The 17,833-nt window shown below is 42.6% G+C and overlaps 1 protein-coding gene across 4 annotated transcripts in view; it reads left to right on the forward strand.

Moving 5' to 3' along the window:
• Positions 1-17,605, forward strand: part of DLGAP1 (DLG associated protein 1) — a 428,529-nt gene extending 410,924 nt beyond the window's left edge. For all 4 annotated transcript variants that reach the window (XM_074878768.1, XM_074878753.1, XM_074878762.1 and 1 more), the window contains 4 exons: positions 1,643-2,061; positions 11,267-11,358; positions 13,683-13,835; positions 16,724-17,605. In XM_074878768.1, the coding sequence (XP_074734869.1) occupies positions 1,643-2,061; positions 11,267-11,358; positions 13,683-13,835; positions 16,724-16,933 (874 nt within the window). In that variant the 3' untranslated portion in view covers positions 16,934-17,605. The remainder of the gene's footprint in view (positions 1-1,642; positions 2,062-11,266; positions 11,359-13,682; positions 13,836-16,723) is intronic.
• The last annotated feature ends 228 nt before the right edge of the window (positions 17,606-17,833 follow it).

Consider the following 17,833-nt stretch of genomic DNA (forward strand, 5'->3'; position numbering starts at 1 on the left):
TGCACTCCTCCTGAGGTATATGGATGCATCAGCTACATAGGACATGAAATTCTCCCTCAGCATCCTTCTATCTTCTCCCTCCCCAACTGCACACTAAATACACTCAATGAACAACACTTTTGCTGTCAGTTGAGCTTGTCTAATTGGCTATTGCTCTTCAGTGGAAGGTGGAATATAAATGAAAGGGAGTGAAATGGTGCCCAGCATCCAGCTCCACTGTCTCCTTAGCATTGTCATTGCTGCTTGAGCTCAAACTAAAAATAGAACTGCTAAGGGTAAAACAACCAGAATATGGGTCCTAACACTAGTTTCAAGAGTAAAAGTGAGATTGTGAAGAAATTAGAAGCGAACCACCAGCTACATGAGTGCAAAGGCATTATGAATGAATAAGAAGGGGTGGGAATCTGTCCCTATTTAGTTCAAAACTATGTTAATTCTGAAGCCTAAATGTTAATAATTTAAGTAATATCTACATTAATTACTTTATACCTTCTTTATCATCACAGGGCAAGACAAATGTCTGCTTTGCTTGTTTTCCGTGTTCCTCAGTGCATCAGTTTCTAGAGCTACCCTGATTGTAATTATTTGCCTGCAGATTTTCCACTCATTCCCTCCACAGTTTACTACTCATTGTATCTGCTCTCACAACCACCCTCTGCAACAGCATTAGGTGTCTCTTACTCCTTACACTTCCCTCTGCTTCTTCTCTATCAGCCGCTTCACCTCAGCTGCCTTGGACTGCAGAATTTGGAGTGCTGTTTACGTAAAGAAAACCCACCCCAACCCAAAGCCCGGAACCTCCTCTTTCCTCTGCTTTTGCCTTTACCCTCAGGGTTTGCTCTCTGCCCTCAGAGGCTCCAACACAGAGAAGCTATGCAAGGTGAAAGGAAGCTACCTACAGGGTAGCAGCCATCACGATGAGGGTGACATAGACAGCAACTGAGAATGCTAGTTTTGGTGAAAAAGAGAACAGCACTTTGAAACTGAAGGTGAAATGTGAAAAATAAAATGTCTGAACACTGGGAATGGGGGCTAAAATTGTGAAAGATGACAGTGGTATTAGCAGGTACATAATTATGAAGAGTAATTATGAAGAAGCAATACAAAATACTTATCTGGGTTAAAAATACCTTCTTTATAAATGGAACATATAATGTTACATAGATAGTGGACTCCTTGGTATTACTGTTTTATCAATCTCACATGTATGATTTTTAAATGTGGCTTGTGAGTGGATGTGTAACTTCAAAGGAGTGTGAGTTTTTAAAGTTGAAAGATAAGCCACTTCTTAAAATTGGGCCCCTTCCTTTAAGTTTTGATTAATTGGTAACCTAAAATCCTAAACTACTGACACTATTAGCTGTCTCTTGGGCTAGCCTCTGTCTTTGTTAACCCACACAACAATTACAGGTACTTGCCTCAATACACAATGAGCTTGCATGGAAAAAAGAGAGATACTTGTTTGTTGGCTTGCAATGAGAAAATAAGTTTATGCTGATCATTTCAAGAAAAAGCACCTGAGTGTAGCACTTCAAGCTGTGACTGCCAGTCTTAGGAGGAGTGGCAGAATCTTAATAAGTCCTTTCTTACCGAGTTACCTAGAAAAAGTTTGCTAAACATCTTATGTTTGTGCTCTCCAAAGCTTTCGCAGGTTTACACGATCTAATAGTGTAACAACAGCCGTGCAAGCAGACCTGGATTTCCATGAGAACTTTGAAATAATCGACCCTCAAGAGGACAATACATGTTCTGGACAAATATCAAGACAATTTTCCCGAGATGCAAGCACCTCTACTGTTAGCATACAAGGGTCAGGAAACCATTACCACGCATGTGCAGTGGATGATGACTTTGATACAGATTTTGATCCATCAATTTTACCTCCTCCTGACCCCTGGATTGACTCTATCACCGAAGATCCTCTGGAAGCTGTTCAAAGGTCAGTGTGCCCACGAGATGGCCACTGGTTTCTGAAGCTACTTCAGGCAGAGAGAGATCGTATGGAAGGCTGGTGCCAACAGATGGAGAGAGAAGAACGGGAAAACAACCTACCCGAGGACAGTAAGTAACTACATACAATAATATTGCAAACACAAAAAAGTATTTAATATAGGTCAAATTTACTCCAGTGAATTCTGTATCATGCCCTTTCTTATTTAGCTAATGAAGCTATGGTCGTGATTCTCAAAAGGACTCTATGTATGTATATAATAATCCTTATTAAAGTTGACAGGGGATGCAAATGCTCAGCACTTCTGAAACTCCAGAGGTATTAGCTTTTGGGATTGCATAGTTCAACGGATAATTAGGAGACTGTGGTTAGGGATCTTGTAGTATTAATGTTTCTTAACTCTTCCATTTGAAAATGCTTCTCATAACCTTGGAAAATAATTGAACAGATTCTAGTTCCTTTTCATTAAATTCATATTTTAGTTGCCTTTTTAGATGGTGATTGGCATCAGAGTCTTCAGGTGCTTCTCCCAACTAAAAGAGATTTCAGTTGTGCTTCCAAGTTGTTCTCCCTCTCTTCCCCTCTCCAGCCTCCCTTCATCTCCCTTGCAGTTCTTACTCATCTTTGATCTTCCCAGTAAAACAAGCTCTCCATATTTTGTGATAAAAAACACACACGTGCAAACTACCTCTCAGTTGTAACCGCTGCCAGAAGTATTACCCCACCTGTAAGGTAATGGGAACATCTTGTAAGCCTTCATTAATAAGAACGGTGGGTAGCTCACATCTTATTTATTCACTCTAATTAGGACAGAAGAGCTGGACATGTGCCTCCCCATCCAGAATTTTTTCTCCCAGTGAAAACAGAAGTTTTTTCCATTCATTTCCATTACAAGGAGCAGTACTATTGATAGCTGTCAACTTTTGGACATAGGTAAACCTGTGAGCTTAGGAGCATGCTCCTTGTGAATGATGCTTTTTCAAATTCTAGCAGGGATCCTCTAGAAAACACTAAGGAGCAGCTGCATATAGAGAGTTCAGTATTGTATAATTTAGGCACATCTAAGCGTATTCTCCTGTGATATACAAATAACACTTTTCCAACCACAAAATTAGTTCCTACCAAAGCAAGGACTACTACTCCAGCTCCAGGATTGGTTCTTCTAAATTTCTAATCCTTCCTCTCAAGAAGGGAGAAGACAGAATTCTTTTGAGATGTCAAGGTTTTGATTTATGGAAGGAAAGTAATTAACACTGGCAAAAAAATTATTTTTTAAAATTCTTGGAAATGCATAAGCTGTTTCAGCTGGAACTTTCCATTCAACCCAATGAAAGAAATAACCATAGAGAAGTATGATCTAGATAGTTAAAGTTAGACACTATTGTAAGCAACTGGAAATTGACTTCTAATGGAAAGTATGAGATAACCTTAACATTAAGGTATGTTAAGGTTTTCTATTTTTACAAAATTTCTGTTATATAATAGGCTAACAACTTCTCCTGAGGGAAAAATATAGAAGGATTAGCCTTCAAAGCAGGTCCAGCTTCCCCAAGTTTTAGAATATTTGAACCTCATTTTCCATTTACATCATCAATACATTCAAAAATATCTTGGAAGATGTATCAGAATACGAAGGTTTTCTGTTGTGAGTATGCAAGAAATAAACCCCATGAACTAAGAGATTTTAAATTGAAAAAGAAGTGTGTACACATAACAAGCAGGAAATACACAATATTTGTAAGTCCAAGACACAAAACCCACTTGCTTTCTCTTTGCCACAACTTAGACTGCACATAAGGAAGACACTGCCTGTGATGAGGGTGGTGAGACACTGGAACAGGTTGCCCAGAGAAGCTGTGGATGCCCCCTCCCTGGCAGTGTTCAAGGCCAGGTTGGACGGGGCTTTGAGCAACCTGGTTTAGTGGAAGGTGTCCCTGCCCATGACAGGGGGGTTGGAACTAGGTGATCCTTAAAGGTCCCTTCTGACCCAAACCATTTTGTGATTCTATGATTCTATGAACTGATAATAATGGAAAACCCTGCAAATATTTTATTTGTGTACCAAAGTAGTTATTGACCTTGGAAAAAGAACACAAAGTGAATTTTACAAGGCTCATACATGCAGAACGTGTATATCTGTGTACAGAACTTTCTCAGTGTCTTCGCGTCTTTGATATATGGTAGTTTTAAAGGGCTCTTTGTGCAGTCAGTGGGAGAAGTCAGTTATAGGGAAGATAAAGGAGTGGTTAGGCTGGAGAATCCCAATTCTTCCTTACAGCACAGACAGCATGTGTCCTGGGGATTATTCCTCCTCTTCATTTTTCTGACTGGCACTTCTCGTGATCGCTGGAAATGGGATGAGGAAAGGGGTCACCTGGGTGTGTGGTCACTGGTGAGGTACTGATTTTGGTGTGATACTGTCGGCCACTCCAGCACATGGCAGCTGCCTCCCACAGAGGCTACGCGGGGCTTTCTGCTGCAGCGCAGCACGCCCCACTCTACCTGGTGCCAAGGAAAAGCATATGGCCAGGGCAGCTCTGTCCACTCAGCAGCACCAGAAACAAAAGCTTTGAAGAGAGGGAGGGAAGGAGCTGAAGAGGTGTGTTTGCTTTGGTTTTCCTAATGAAATATAACCAGAGCAGGGAATGCATCCTTTGTTTTCAACCTGACATCCCCAGTGTGTGTTTGGCCAGATAACAAAATAACGAGAACGTGCGATGAGCGAGGTTTTCTCAATGCCATGGCAGCTGACAGAGGGCTCGTCCCCCCGGCGCTCCGCGTAAAATGATCCGTGCTTCCTCCAGACAATGCGGCCCTTGTGCGAAACAGCTGTCTTGAGGAGACGGCTCGCTGCTGTTTGACAGTAGCTTGTATGTTACATAGATACGTTGGGTATTATCTAGCTGGGAATGAATCTACCAGATGGGATTGAATGTTTCTAGCTGGGAAATGGAGTCTGCTGCTGTGTATAAAAACAAGCTGTGGTTCAGTAGCTGCACGATGAAATGCCAATATAGAGAGAAATGTGGCTCTGCTTCCGCCATGAATTATTTATTGTATAGTATATTCTGGTTTTATCTGAAATCATTTTCCAATAAAGCCACAGCATGTGTAACAGGCAGATGAATACCACTCACACTTTAAGCTAGGACACTTGATATGGTTTCCATGTATTTTGCTGTTACTGGGATGTTGGCTACAAACTCTAGGGCTCTCATAAAAAAAAAAAAAAAGATGTTAGAGATATGAGGCTAAACACCTTGTGAGACTTGATTGACGCTTTGGATCAGGCCTCAGGTGAAATCAATTGTTTACTTTTTTTTTTTTTTTTTTTTTTAAATTTTCTTCTCAACCCTCTGCTCTCTCCTCCTACCTCTCCCCTGCAAAATTTCATATAGTCAGAGCCTCGCTGCTGATGCTGGTGACTTTTGGCTCAGGCCTCTGGAGCAACCAATTATACACAGAATTAGCAGCAACAGGCCTGGCTCCCTGCACAGTGCTGTTAGTGAGCAGCCTCTGACCACCTTTTTTTCCCAGCGGTGGACACAGGAACATACACCCACAGCCTCGGCCTGGCTTTTGTTGGATTTTTTGCTGTTATTTTTATTTCACATGGGGCATTAACCTTTCTGGAAGAACCAGAGGGCTTCATTTTACTCCCCCTTCAGAAATGTTTCTCTTTCACATGGGATTGTAAAGTGGCTTCAATGCAAAGATAACCATCGGAAGCAAACAGTGGGCCTGATTCACCACAAGTCAGGTGTAATGTGGGTTTTGTGGTGAGACAAATCAGGCCAATCAAGTAAAAACTAAAATAGAAAACCAAGGCTCTGACAAGACATGTCATTATAACTGTCTTGCACATATATTATACTCCTCTGGGCTAGTCTGCAAACAAAGGTTGACCTCAAATCTGCAGTAACCTTGCTGCTTAGGACCAGAGTCTCTGCAAATTCAGCCAGTTCTGGCAAATTATGCAATGCTTGCACACTTTCTGCTGTTTCGGTTTGTTTTGATTGTTTCAAAGGAAAACTTAAAGAGTGCAGGATAGGCACAAGAGAAGAAAGTTAAGGAAAAGATTTATTTTTCGTAATAGCTATGCATGGCAAAAGAAAAGGAGACCCGTGAGTTCACTCTCAGCCACGAGCAAGGAAAACCATTTGCCAGTCCTCTGCAGGGCTTCCCCAAGCTGTCCTGGTCCCTGCCGCTCGGAGGAGTGAGACGGCCTGATCCTGCAGCCGGCCGATGCAGCCGTGCAGAGGGACAGTCACCAGCCTGACGTGTGGCCGAGTCCTGCTGGAATCCCCCTGGCTACATGCCTCTGGCCGTATGCCCGACTCTCCTTTTCTTGCTCTGGTTTTCTCCCCAGAAGGGACTTCACCGTCCACGAGGGTTTCTCCAAGGAAAGACAGCTCCTGGCTGGAAGCCCTGCTAGTGTCCAAAGGCTAGCCAGGAAAAAAGAGAAATCCACAAGCAAGGAAACAATCTAGTTAGGGAAAAGACATGAAGTGTGCTCATAAAAGCTGAGTAAGTCAGAGAACACATGGAAACTGCTTTACTCCCAGTGAACAGCATTTACTCATGCAGACAGCCCTATTAACTTCAATGAGATCACTCCTGTAAGCATATATGACTCAAATCAAGGACTGCTCCTTCCATAGTTTGCTTCATTTGGCTGTTTTCTCCCTAATAGACGAGCTTAAGACCTGAGCAGTAGCTTTAACTTTGAATTTCCTGGCTTTTGTCATGCTTGGCGTTATTTAAATGTAGGTCTGTCAACATGAATAGGCTAAAATGCTGGTCCATCCTGGCTTGGAAATGGATTGTGACAGCTCTATGGCAGGATTGCTTCATATGCACAGTGCCCAGCCAACATCTGCAACGCAAATGTCAGGCCGTGTCCCTGTAATTTCGGCTATTGTTCCTGCCACTTGCTCCTGGGGCAATGAGCAAGTCGCTGTTTTTCTGTTCCCTAGCTTGGGCCCTGCCTACCGGCCAGGTGTTTTTACATTAAGGGTATTTGATAGCCGCACACCTAAAGTGCCTCCTTTGTCACTTTTTAGACCCTGGGGCCTGTCAAAGTTGAAATGCAAAGAGATCAGTTGGTGTTTTAAGGCCAAGTAACTGCAGCTCCTCAAAACTCCTGTTGCTTCTATGTGATGGCTTTTCACATCACTTCAGGTGTTTTTTGTTGTTGTTTTCTAATATTTTGTTATCCTTGTAACACACACAGTCTCCTTCCAAGGTAGGGCAGATGACAATATCACCATTTTTTTCTGCTTGTGTTTGCGATTGGTTTTTTTGTTTCATTTCTTTTCCCCGGGGGGGTGGGGGGGTGGGGGAACGACGACACGGGACACGACGGGACAGGGAACATAGAGCTCTGCAATCCCAAAGTAGGTCCTATGCAGTTCTTAGAAGCAAGAACTTATTGCTTGAACAGCACATAGTCTAAGTCTGTATTTAAGACCATTTTAAAAGGAGAACAGGTTAAGGGTGTTAGAGACACAAGGAAATTCACTGGCATGCGTCTATCCTAGAATAACATTCTGAGACCCCTAATCAAGAACAGTAATACTGAGGAGGCCCTCCATAATAGCCAAATTTTATCAAAATAGCTATACAGAAGCAGTTTGTCAGAATAGACATAACTGTCTATTTCTTAAAAAGCATCACAGGAGAGAACTGGATTTACAAGGAAGAGAGGTCAAAGCAAGGAGGGGGATAAAAAAAAAGGAAGAATTCAAACTATAAAAGCAAAACACTGCAGTACACACACTTCTCCCCCTGGGGAAGGGGTGACAGCAAAGCATATGATGGATGTTAATAATGTGGCTTAATGCATTACTGGAAGGCATTCGGATCCAACAGTGCTGAGTGCTGCGTAACCTTGTATGGAACAGAAAGCAGACATGAATAACATTATATAGGTGTTTAAATCCTCTATGATTGCATCTTGATGGGTTGGTATTTTTTGTTGTTGCTTGGTTTTATACATTTTGTTTGTATCCTATTAGCTGAATGCATCAATTTGAATGTTTATGTTTTTTTCTGGACCTCATCTCCCTTGCTGTAAAGATTTTGCTGATTCTTTTCTGATGTGTTTTGAGTATTATCTTTACAATTCCATTTATTTTCTTGGTATTTGGCTTCAAACCTCGCAGGCTTTTCTCCTAAGAAAGTATTGGTCTATTTTTACTTTTTGGTTTTTTACTACACCTTGGCCTTTCTCTGTTGCACCAGAGATTTTGACTGAGTAAGCGAAACAAGCACTCTGCCTTGAAACACCAAAAGCAACGTGCATTTGGAAACAAAACTTAGGCTACTGATAAGGTTTTGTGCCTTCTGGAGAGATTCCTTTCAGTCTTTCGCATGCTTTGTCTTTGGGGTTTTTTTTCCTAACTTCCGTGACAGAGTTGGTTGTTGATGGGTTGCACATTAACAGACCGCTTGCTTTTGAGGGGCAAGGAATCAGTGACACTTGACTAGATACAGCCGCGGCTACAGCAGAAGTGGCAACAATAGAGAACAGCATCAGCATGCATCCCACAGTCAGCTGGGATGATGGTTTTTAGGCAAATAGCCAGTCGCTAGGCAGCCAAGGACAAGGACTTCCTTTTCCCTCTGCTGACATCTCTGAATATTAAGCTCTTCTTCCCTCAAAGGAAGGGGCACATTCCCATCCATCACCAGCAAGGTGTATTTACATTTCTTCGGGCTTGGGACGTGATTTCCAAGTCGGGTGGTGCAGGTTTCCAGGAAGAGCCCGCCTCGTCTTTTTTTTTTTTTTTTTTTTTGTCCCAAGAAGTCGAGAGACCGTTTTTTCTCCCCTTCTCAAGTCTTGGGAAGCGTCAGAGTGGCCGAGCTCCAGATGAGGCAGCTGTTCCCAAATATACTCAGTGGGAAGAGTTTTCATAACAATGGGAACCACATGAAAGCTCCCGGAGTAGCTCCTCCTACTATTGAAGAGTCCTTTCAGTTGAGTGGTTTGCATATTGGGTTGCATAAATGACTAGACACACCAAGGGGTCCATTTTCAGCACTGTGCGCATAGAATTAGACACGCAAGCCTTGCTAACAATAATGAGAGTTGTGTGCAAAACTCCCTGCGCAATATGCTGAAAATATTCTGCTTAGTGAATCTTCCAGCTCACGGCTATTTCCTGGCAGTGCTGAGCTGAGTTCTGGGAACAAAATGAAAGTCTGGGCTCTGTGTGTGTTCACAGATCTCTCTCCTATAGTTTCTGAAAAAAATGTGAAAAGACTCTCTCTTCACCCTCCTGGGTTTTTTTTTTTCCCTTTCCTTTGTATGTCTAAAGTATAAATGAACTCCACATCCCACTTTTCCTTCAGCAGCCTTAAGGAGCAAGTTTTAAGGCTGCTGAAGGAAAAGCCATTTGCCTTGAAGGAGCGGGACACAGATTTTGTACAACTGTGTCTCTGGTTTTAGTTCATCATGAGTGTTTGTGCCAGTTTGCTTAGCATGTGGCCACACAAGAGAGTCCCGTGGAGAGGCCTTTCTCTTGCCAAACACTGTATGGTGACGTTCTGGTCACAAGCTGCCAACATGCACTGCAGCCAGTCACAGGACTGTGAGACCCTAAAAATGTTGTCAGAAGGGGTTATAGCAAAGTTTTGGTTATTTATTTACTTTTCATTGTGGTAAGTCAGAACACTTAGCAGTATTTTCCCAGTGGTGCTCTGCTGACGTTGTGTTAGCTTTTATATGAAAAGTAACCATGCCCAAGGGATGGGACAGGGGATGGGAGCTAAGGAGTAGTAACTCTTCTGTGCTCCACCAACAATTTGCTCACCTTCAGCAGGCCACTTCGTCTCTTTGTTTTTCCTGTTCCTCCCTAACCTGTCTCATGTATCCAGACTGTAAATTTGTCATGTGAGGGCTGGGACAATGCAAGTATCTATAAGTAGAAATGGTAGTGAAAATTGTGACACAGTGGCTGCCATTCATGTTTTTCATTAATTGAAGTGGTAATTTTTCTAAATTGATTTAAATTAGTTTTTAAATCAATATTTAACGAGAGAATTGGGGAATAATAAGTTGCTTCAGCTGAGAGGGAAAATTAATGATGGAGCCAGATACATCCATGATGCCAACCTGTTTATTTAAAGACAGACCATTGAAAGTCTCAAACAAACTGGTAGCTGCTTTCTTGCTCACAGCATCAATTTTCTTTCAATCAGCAGTCCCCAAAATCGCACTCTCTTTCCTGGATTCACTGTCCTACTGCCAGTTAAGGCCACGTCTGTCTTCCTGCTCTGTTTCTGCATGCTTGCTTCTTTTTTCACATACACACACACACTGCCCCGGACCAGAACTCTGCAAAGCCCCAGGGAAATGCTGGTCTCTGGATGCACCAGTGTATGCCTCAGGTTTGGGTAGTGTATTCCCAACTACCCCTTGCAGCAGTAAAACCTCACCATTTCAGTGAGGTTGAATGCAACCAAAACAGTATGAGCTCCTGTTTTATTCAGAGGCATTTACTATTCTCTGTCTTCTGGTTCACTGCAGTCCTTCACAGCACTCAGTCCAAAGAGACTGAAAGTACCCAGTTGTCTGTACAAAGGAGGCCCCAGACAGCGCAGGAGCTGGGCTAGGATGCTCTGACACCTCCCTCCAGGTCACCAGCAAGGAGGAGAGGACAGGGTGTGATTGCTCCCTGAAGCATGCCTGGGCATCCCAATTCAAAGGCAGAAGCTGCTTCAGATTGTGCTCGTGGAAAATACTCAAGAGGCTCCGAATGAGATTCACTGCCATGCATGAAAATCACTGTTCTCTTTCTGGGCTCATATCGAGCAACACTCAGCTAAATCTGGAAACAAGGTGCCGAGTTGCTAAGCGAGGTGTCAGAAATGCTGGTAGATGCCATGTTTTCCAAACAGTGTAGACAGCATCCCAGGGTTTGAAACCTGCGTGTCCTTGCAGAGGGAGCTGGGTTTGTATTCAAGGCCTGAGCCTGGGTCACAGTGATGATGAGAGGTGTAAATTCTGATGAGCTTTCTCTACAGGTTGAAAAAGCTTTTGATTAGCCATGTTTATACCACCATGGAAGTGCTCTTCTCTAGTTACAACTGCTCTCACTGGGGGAATGAGTAAGATGCAGCAGCAGATTAGTATTTTTGCCTAGTGCAGATCTGGCCTTAGATTTATCAGCTTTTCTCTAATCCGTGCCTGAGAGATAACATGCTTCTTGAAAGCCTACTGAAACTACTGCGCAGTTTTCTCCTCTCTTTTTATAGGCTTTTAGTTGCCTGCAGCAAAGAAAGTATTGTGACTTACGTTTCTTTTTCTCTCAGTTCTAGGGAAAATTCGAACTGCAGTGGGCAGTGCCCAACTTCTCATGGCCCAGAAATTTTACCAGTTCAGAGAACTTTGCGAAGAAAACCTGGTATGTAAGTTTTCTGCTAGACACTGTTCTGTGCCTTTTTCTAACCCTGTGAATAATCATACCTAAACTGGACAGATTTTCTGACTAGCATGGCAGTTTTTTTCAGTAAAGGCCTTGATATGAATTTGGGAGTAACTCTGTGAAACGTGGCAGAGTTAGCATGAGTTTCACTATAGGTTGAGAGACTTAAAATAATGACAGGCAAAAAAGCCTTCAGTAAAATATCACTGAAGTTCTGCTATTGATTTCAGAGGAGCAAGGATCTATCCCTTGACCTCTGAGTTCAGTTTGCATGAGCACAGAGGTGTTTGGGTAAAAGACCTTAAGATCTTTCAGAGTGGAACAGAAGTTTCATGAGAGGGACTTTCCCATGTAATGGCAATGCTGCCTGTATTAAACAAGACAGAAATACCAGGAAATCAGACACTGAAAGTTGGTGCTTCAAGTTCCACAACCCCAATAGTGAAAGAGAGAAAAATAATTTTCCAGAGTGCTAAACAGGCAAAGAGGAAAAGAGCCAGTATGTTATTATTATTACTGTATGTACTTGGTATATGTTACCACTATTATTACTATTTGCTATTTTTATGCTGTTAGTAGTAATAGAATCAGAATGATATTCCTGTTGATAAATAAAAATACATTTCATACTCGGTATCTAAAGCAATATTCTCAAAAATGCCAGCACTTATAAAAATTTTCCAACTTTTTAATTAACCAGTCCATCCATGCATAGTAGATACAATGCATTTAATTCCCAGTTTGGGCATAAATTGCTAGAAGTCCAGAAAGCATAGAGCATTATGCTCTGTCAGCATAGAATAGGGAAGGGAAGGCAAACCCTGTGATACTCACCAGAGTATCATCTTCCACTTCAGTTAATGCAACTCTGGAAATCAAGCCCCAAACTAAAATCTGCCTAAGTGGACGAATGCAACAGAAATTGGGTCTGTCTGAATAAGCCTTCTAATTCTTAATAAAAAAATTCAAAAAGCATTCTGGTTGCTCATCTTTGTAAATAAAAGCCTACAGCTGGGCAACCTGCTAGTGTCAAGCATTGAAAAACTAGAAATCCAAGTATAATCTCTGGTCACTTTATGAGTCTAAAAATACATTGTTTTCAGTAATTGCTCCTTTGGTTGTATAATCTTTCTATCAAAATCATTTGTCACTGTTGCTGTGAAAAGCACGAACAGAAATTTCTTAAGGCAAGCAACTGACTGGGTTTATTGCCTCTGGTGAGGGAGAAAACTTAAAAGCAGAGTAAAACTCGAGCCATGTAAAACAACATCTAAGGTTCTAATAATTATTTATTTATTTGTTAGTTAATAAAAATATATCAATGTAATCTTGCGAGGCCACAGCACCCATGAAACCTTGCTGTCTCAGACTGGTGTAAGGATTGCTCAGCATTTACAGAAAAACATGCTTGAAGTGAACATATGCAACACCTCATTTTATTTGAAGTTTCGATAGGGAACCAGCATATAGATACATATCCTGTAGAAAGCTTTCCCTCATACGAATTTTGCCATCAGAGCAGGGACCATTTCATGTATGTCCACTGCATGCAGAAAATGTTTAGAGCTGGGTTGTGCTGAAGGGACACAAGAGAGAACAGGACCTCTCGTGTCACCAGCCTCTGGTCCATGCTGTGCTGGAGATGCTAATGGGTCAGGTGTGTAAAAATGGGATTACTGTGCTTCTGCATGTTCTCGTCTGAGCTTTTCACCCTGCAGAGGTTATTCTTGTCAAATAAAATATGAAGAAATTGGCCTGAGGTGTATAATAGGCAATTTTACTTGAAATGGTGCGTTTCTGTAGACCTTAGGTTCTCAGAGTGTGGAAAAAGTGTTCACACGTTGGTATATCACTATTTGCAGATGCAGCAAATGTACGTTTGCACAGGTGTCAGTCCTTTTACAAGTGTGAATATGGCAGGGAATTCTTCCTCATGAAAGTGAAGAGGAAGCTGGCGATTAATTTCAGTGCGGTTAGGATATCACCAGTTGTGCCCAGGAACATCCCCAAGCAGATCCTGTCACAGGGGACCTGCCACCTGCCCTTTCCCCGTGGTCCATGGCGGGTAGCCGCTGCCTTCAGTGAGAGGGGGCTTGCGGGGGCACAGCGGCTCGACACCGAGCCAGACTTCTTGCAAAAACCCTCTGCCAGTAAGTAGTGCTCCACTTTGCTTCTCTTTCTGTGTCTCACCGATGACTTGGATCTGCTGAAACTGCTTTGCTAGCAAGATTCGTAACCATTTGCACAAATGCTTTACATTAAGAGGTACTAAAGCCAATGTGTTTTTTTCTTCTGTTGCACAGAATCCTAATGCACATCCACGGCCGACCTCCCAGGATTTAGCAGGGTTTTGGGATATGCTGCAGTTGTCCATAGAAAATATTAGTATGAAATTTGATGAACTTCATCAGTTAAAGGCCAATAATTGGAAACAGATGGATCCTCATGACAAGAAGGTAGAACATTGTAGATTTTGTATGCTTCATTTAAAACCCTGCACAAATACTGGACAGATTAAATAGGCCTCTGTGTTACAGCGTTGACGTTAAAAATGTGAAATGAAGCTCATATCAAATTAATTTCATTGTAATAACAATGTTTACATAATAATCATCTGGGATATTATCTGTAATATGTTTCAGGCATATTTTTAAACCAAATCTGTCTTTGTGAATCGGATAATGGGAATGTGGTACTTTGTTAAACTTTACATTTAATCATATTAGACGATCAATCGTTGGAAGGAACTGCCTTATATATTGATTCTTAAAATTAAATAAATCACATTTACGGTTCATATTATTGCATATAGCAAGAGTTCTAGGTTGTGTTACTGAAAAAACTAGGGAAGCACTGTAACCATCGCTGACTTTGGTAACCAGATTACAAACAGAGCAATATCAAAAATATGCCTTCCAAAATGTTACATGAAAGAACTACTTTTTTTTTTGTCCGTTTGTTTGGTTTGGTTTTTTGTTTTTTTTTTTAATGGGTGATTTCATAAACAGGTTTACTTTGCTGGTAGTGTTGTTTATCCAAGGTAGCATAAAAATCATCTTGAGCTTTGGTCTTTTTTTTTTTAAATGTAGTCTTCTTCTGTCACCATGAAAAACTACCACATCTCCAAGTGTGACCCACATTTCACTTTTCATTCTCATTTGGCACCATTGCCTTATTTTTCTCCTCACTATCCGCATCGAGACAAACAGCACTTGGGTGAGCCAAAATACACAAATGTTTCAGAAAAACCTTAAAAGACAGACCCATTCCTAGAGGAAGCAACGGTCTAATGTCGCGCTCCTGTAGGTATGTAATTTGATGGCTGAGTTTCTGCTGTGGCTGGTCTGATAGCAATGAATACAGCCAACAGGTAGGGTCACCAGAAGGAGGGGGAACATGACTTACAGGTACAGTGGCTCAGACAGGAGTCCGGGCTGCCCCAAGTTACGGTCAGCTGGCTGCCGGTGACCAAAGCGGTGTTTTCTTTTGGACATATAACCATAATAATATCAAACCCCATTAATCTTGCAGCAGGAAGTTTGCAAAGGCAGTGCTGGTAGCACTCTCCCTCCTCCTCCGATCAAGACTAAATACTCATTCCTGACTTAGGAGTGCCATGTTCACACCATTTGTGCACACCTAGTGTGTTTTGTAGGGGAATGAATGGGAATGTGTTTTCCTAGCTCAAGGTACTGAAGGCAAGTCATTTTCTTATCTTCTTTTTTTTTTCAGTATCTGTCAGAAAAGGAGGTTAAAACCGTCAAACATGCATGCACAGAAACGCTGGTATATGGTCTTTCATTAGCTTTTACAGTAAAGCGGGTAGGCCGAGTGTTTGCAATTGCAGCAGTAAGAAACGAGAGCTTTCCTTAAAAAAAAAAATGTGCCTTTTCTTTGCTTCTGAAAAATATTTCAAAGATTTTCCAACAAAAAGAAGACTATAATGGGTTAAAGGAAGTTAAGTAGTGCTGAAGAAAGGGAGCTACAGTAGGAAGGTAAAGATTTTAAAGAATTACACTGACTGTGTTCCTATTTCAACAGCATTTGTCTATGATTTTAGATGAAACAGATCATCTCCTTTCTTAAAAAGGATTAAAAAAAAAAAAAAGAAGAAAAACCTTTCTGTGGAATTGATATTTGCAGTTGCCTTTGGCCTTTGCCACTGGGCCCTTTTTAAGCAGCATAGATTAATCCTTGGACAGAGAGAAAAAGCGAAGTATGAATAAGTGTAACTAAGCACCTTTATATTTCGAGCCATGGAAGCTGTTGTGAGCAGCATGAGAGAAAACGAAAAGGCAGAATGGGACCTTTGTAGTGCGATAAAATCCCTCCGCTCAGAGACCATGTTCACAGTTGGAAGGGGATGTAACTTAAAAGACAATCTAATTAACTTGACAAAGTCTTTGTGGCCGCCTGAAATTCAGACCTGAATACACTTTTCTTTTTCGGGAGACATCCCTCTCTGAGGGTTTTTTTTTTTTTGTTGGGTTTTTTGTGTGTGTATGTGTACATGCACCAGGATATACATAAAAGTCCTCCTTGTTGATCGGGTATCTGGAGCTAGCTGCCACCGTGGTGATTAATGCATGTTCTCTTAATGGTTTTTAAGTTTTTCCTACCAGTTTTTTCTATTTATAGCTGATTGTAGCTTGTCATGACTATTTAGCAGGAGGCTAGAGTTTATGAGCGTGCACAGTGGGACCCAAAGCATGGGATTTTTGAACAGTCATTAAGCCACTACAAAATATATACGTAAATATGTGGTGTTTTAAAAAACTACTTATTCTGATGCACCAGCTGCAGGCAGCTAGTTCCCATCTGCATTTGGGAACGCCAAAGCCACGGTATCTCCGTGTTGCAAGAGCGCCTAGCATTACGCACGTATAGAAGAGGGTGGCCTGGGAGTTGGGGCTCTCCAGGGTTCCTCTGCCAAGAGCGGTGTTCTCTCCCCAGCCGCACGTGGCTGCGCTGGCGGCGGGAGGCCGCCTCCGAGATGCTCTCCTTTCCAGTCCCTGGCACCGGGAGGAGACGCCTGGATACCCCCCACCCCGGGGGAGCCGCACTAAGCGGTTAGCGGTGGGGGCCTCGGCCCTGGCAGCGCCGGGCATTTCACACGCACCATCCCCGAGGAGAAGTAGCACTGCGGCCGGCCCTCCCCTCCCCTTTGCCCTTGCCCTATGTTTATGAACCCTTGAGCACAAAAGCCAGTTCACTGAAGACAGAAAGGCAGATAAGAGCTAACAAACCTTAGGTAAAATGTGTGTTCTAACTACTGACGTATCCTAGTTTTTCCCGCCTTTCCCTGAGAAGCTGTATAATGCCATTAACCTTCTGCTTTGATCAGGAGAGAAGGGTCCCTCCTCCAGTGCCAAAGAAGCCATCGAAAGGTCAGGTGCCACTCATACGAGAACGCTCTCTGGAAAGCTCGCAGCGTCAAGAGGCCCGGAAACGGCTGATGGCTGCCAAGCGCGCTGCATCGGTCCGCCAGAACTCAGCTACCGAGAGCGCCGAAAGCATTGAGATATACATCCCCGAAGCCCAGACCAGGCTATGAAGGGATCCAACCGGGAGGACTCTCTCTGGCAAGACAAGCCTCATGTATAATCTGCCCCTCTAGGCTCCTGCTCAAGGTCACTACAAAGTATTTGTACCTCCTCCTCCTCCTCTTTCTCTCTGCTCTTTCTCCCCTCCTCTCCCCCCCCTCCTCTCCCCCTCCCCTCTCTCTGTACGCAACCGCCCCGATGCTCCCAGTGAACTCCACTGCCGTGGCGTAGTTGTCGGTCCTCCGAGAGATGTCCTTTAATCACCCTTGCTTTCTGAAGGTTCGCCCATGTCATCACAATGCTTTGTCACATGTACTGATGCTGCCACTTTGCCTCATGTAAACGAGTACAATCCTTTTTTTTTTCTGTTTGAAACAAATAAATGCAGCGCTCAGACTTCCACACACCCACGCACCTGTACAGTAGATGCTCCGTTTAACTTACTCATGATCTTTAGTTGACCTAAAGCTAGTCTGTTACCCAGTGTACAGCAATATCAAACTGTAGGGGACTTTGGAAATTTCAGTCATGCAGGGTGATCCTTTCGGACTCTGCCGTCTTCCTCACAAAAGATGAAAGGAGCTATGACTCGGATTCCCTTCTTTTTATTACTGTTTTTTTTAAAGCAGATGGCGCACTTTATTCTAAACCTCTGAATCACACCTTCTCACCTGAATTTAAGGAGTCACACAAGGGGAGAGGGCTGGGGCGGGAGTGGGGAGGGGGTAAGAAAAAAAACACAGCTCTGGGAGGTGAAAAAGTGGAAGTATATCCCACAGGTGAAATGGCAAGGGATAGAAAAGATCCTGTGGAAAGATACCTGCACACTCACAGCTGCACAAACTGCCTCATTTTTATTTCATCAATCACTACTTAAAACATTTCAATCAGCAGAAGATTGTAAATTCGAT

This window comes from Strix uralensis, chromosome 1, assembly GCF_047716275.1.
Source record: "Strix uralensis isolate ZFMK-TIS-50842 chromosome 1, bStrUra1, whole genome shotgun sequence".
In the NCBI taxonomy this organism is placed as follows: Eukaryota; Metazoa; Chordata; class Aves; order Strigiformes; family Strigidae; genus Strix; species Strix uralensis.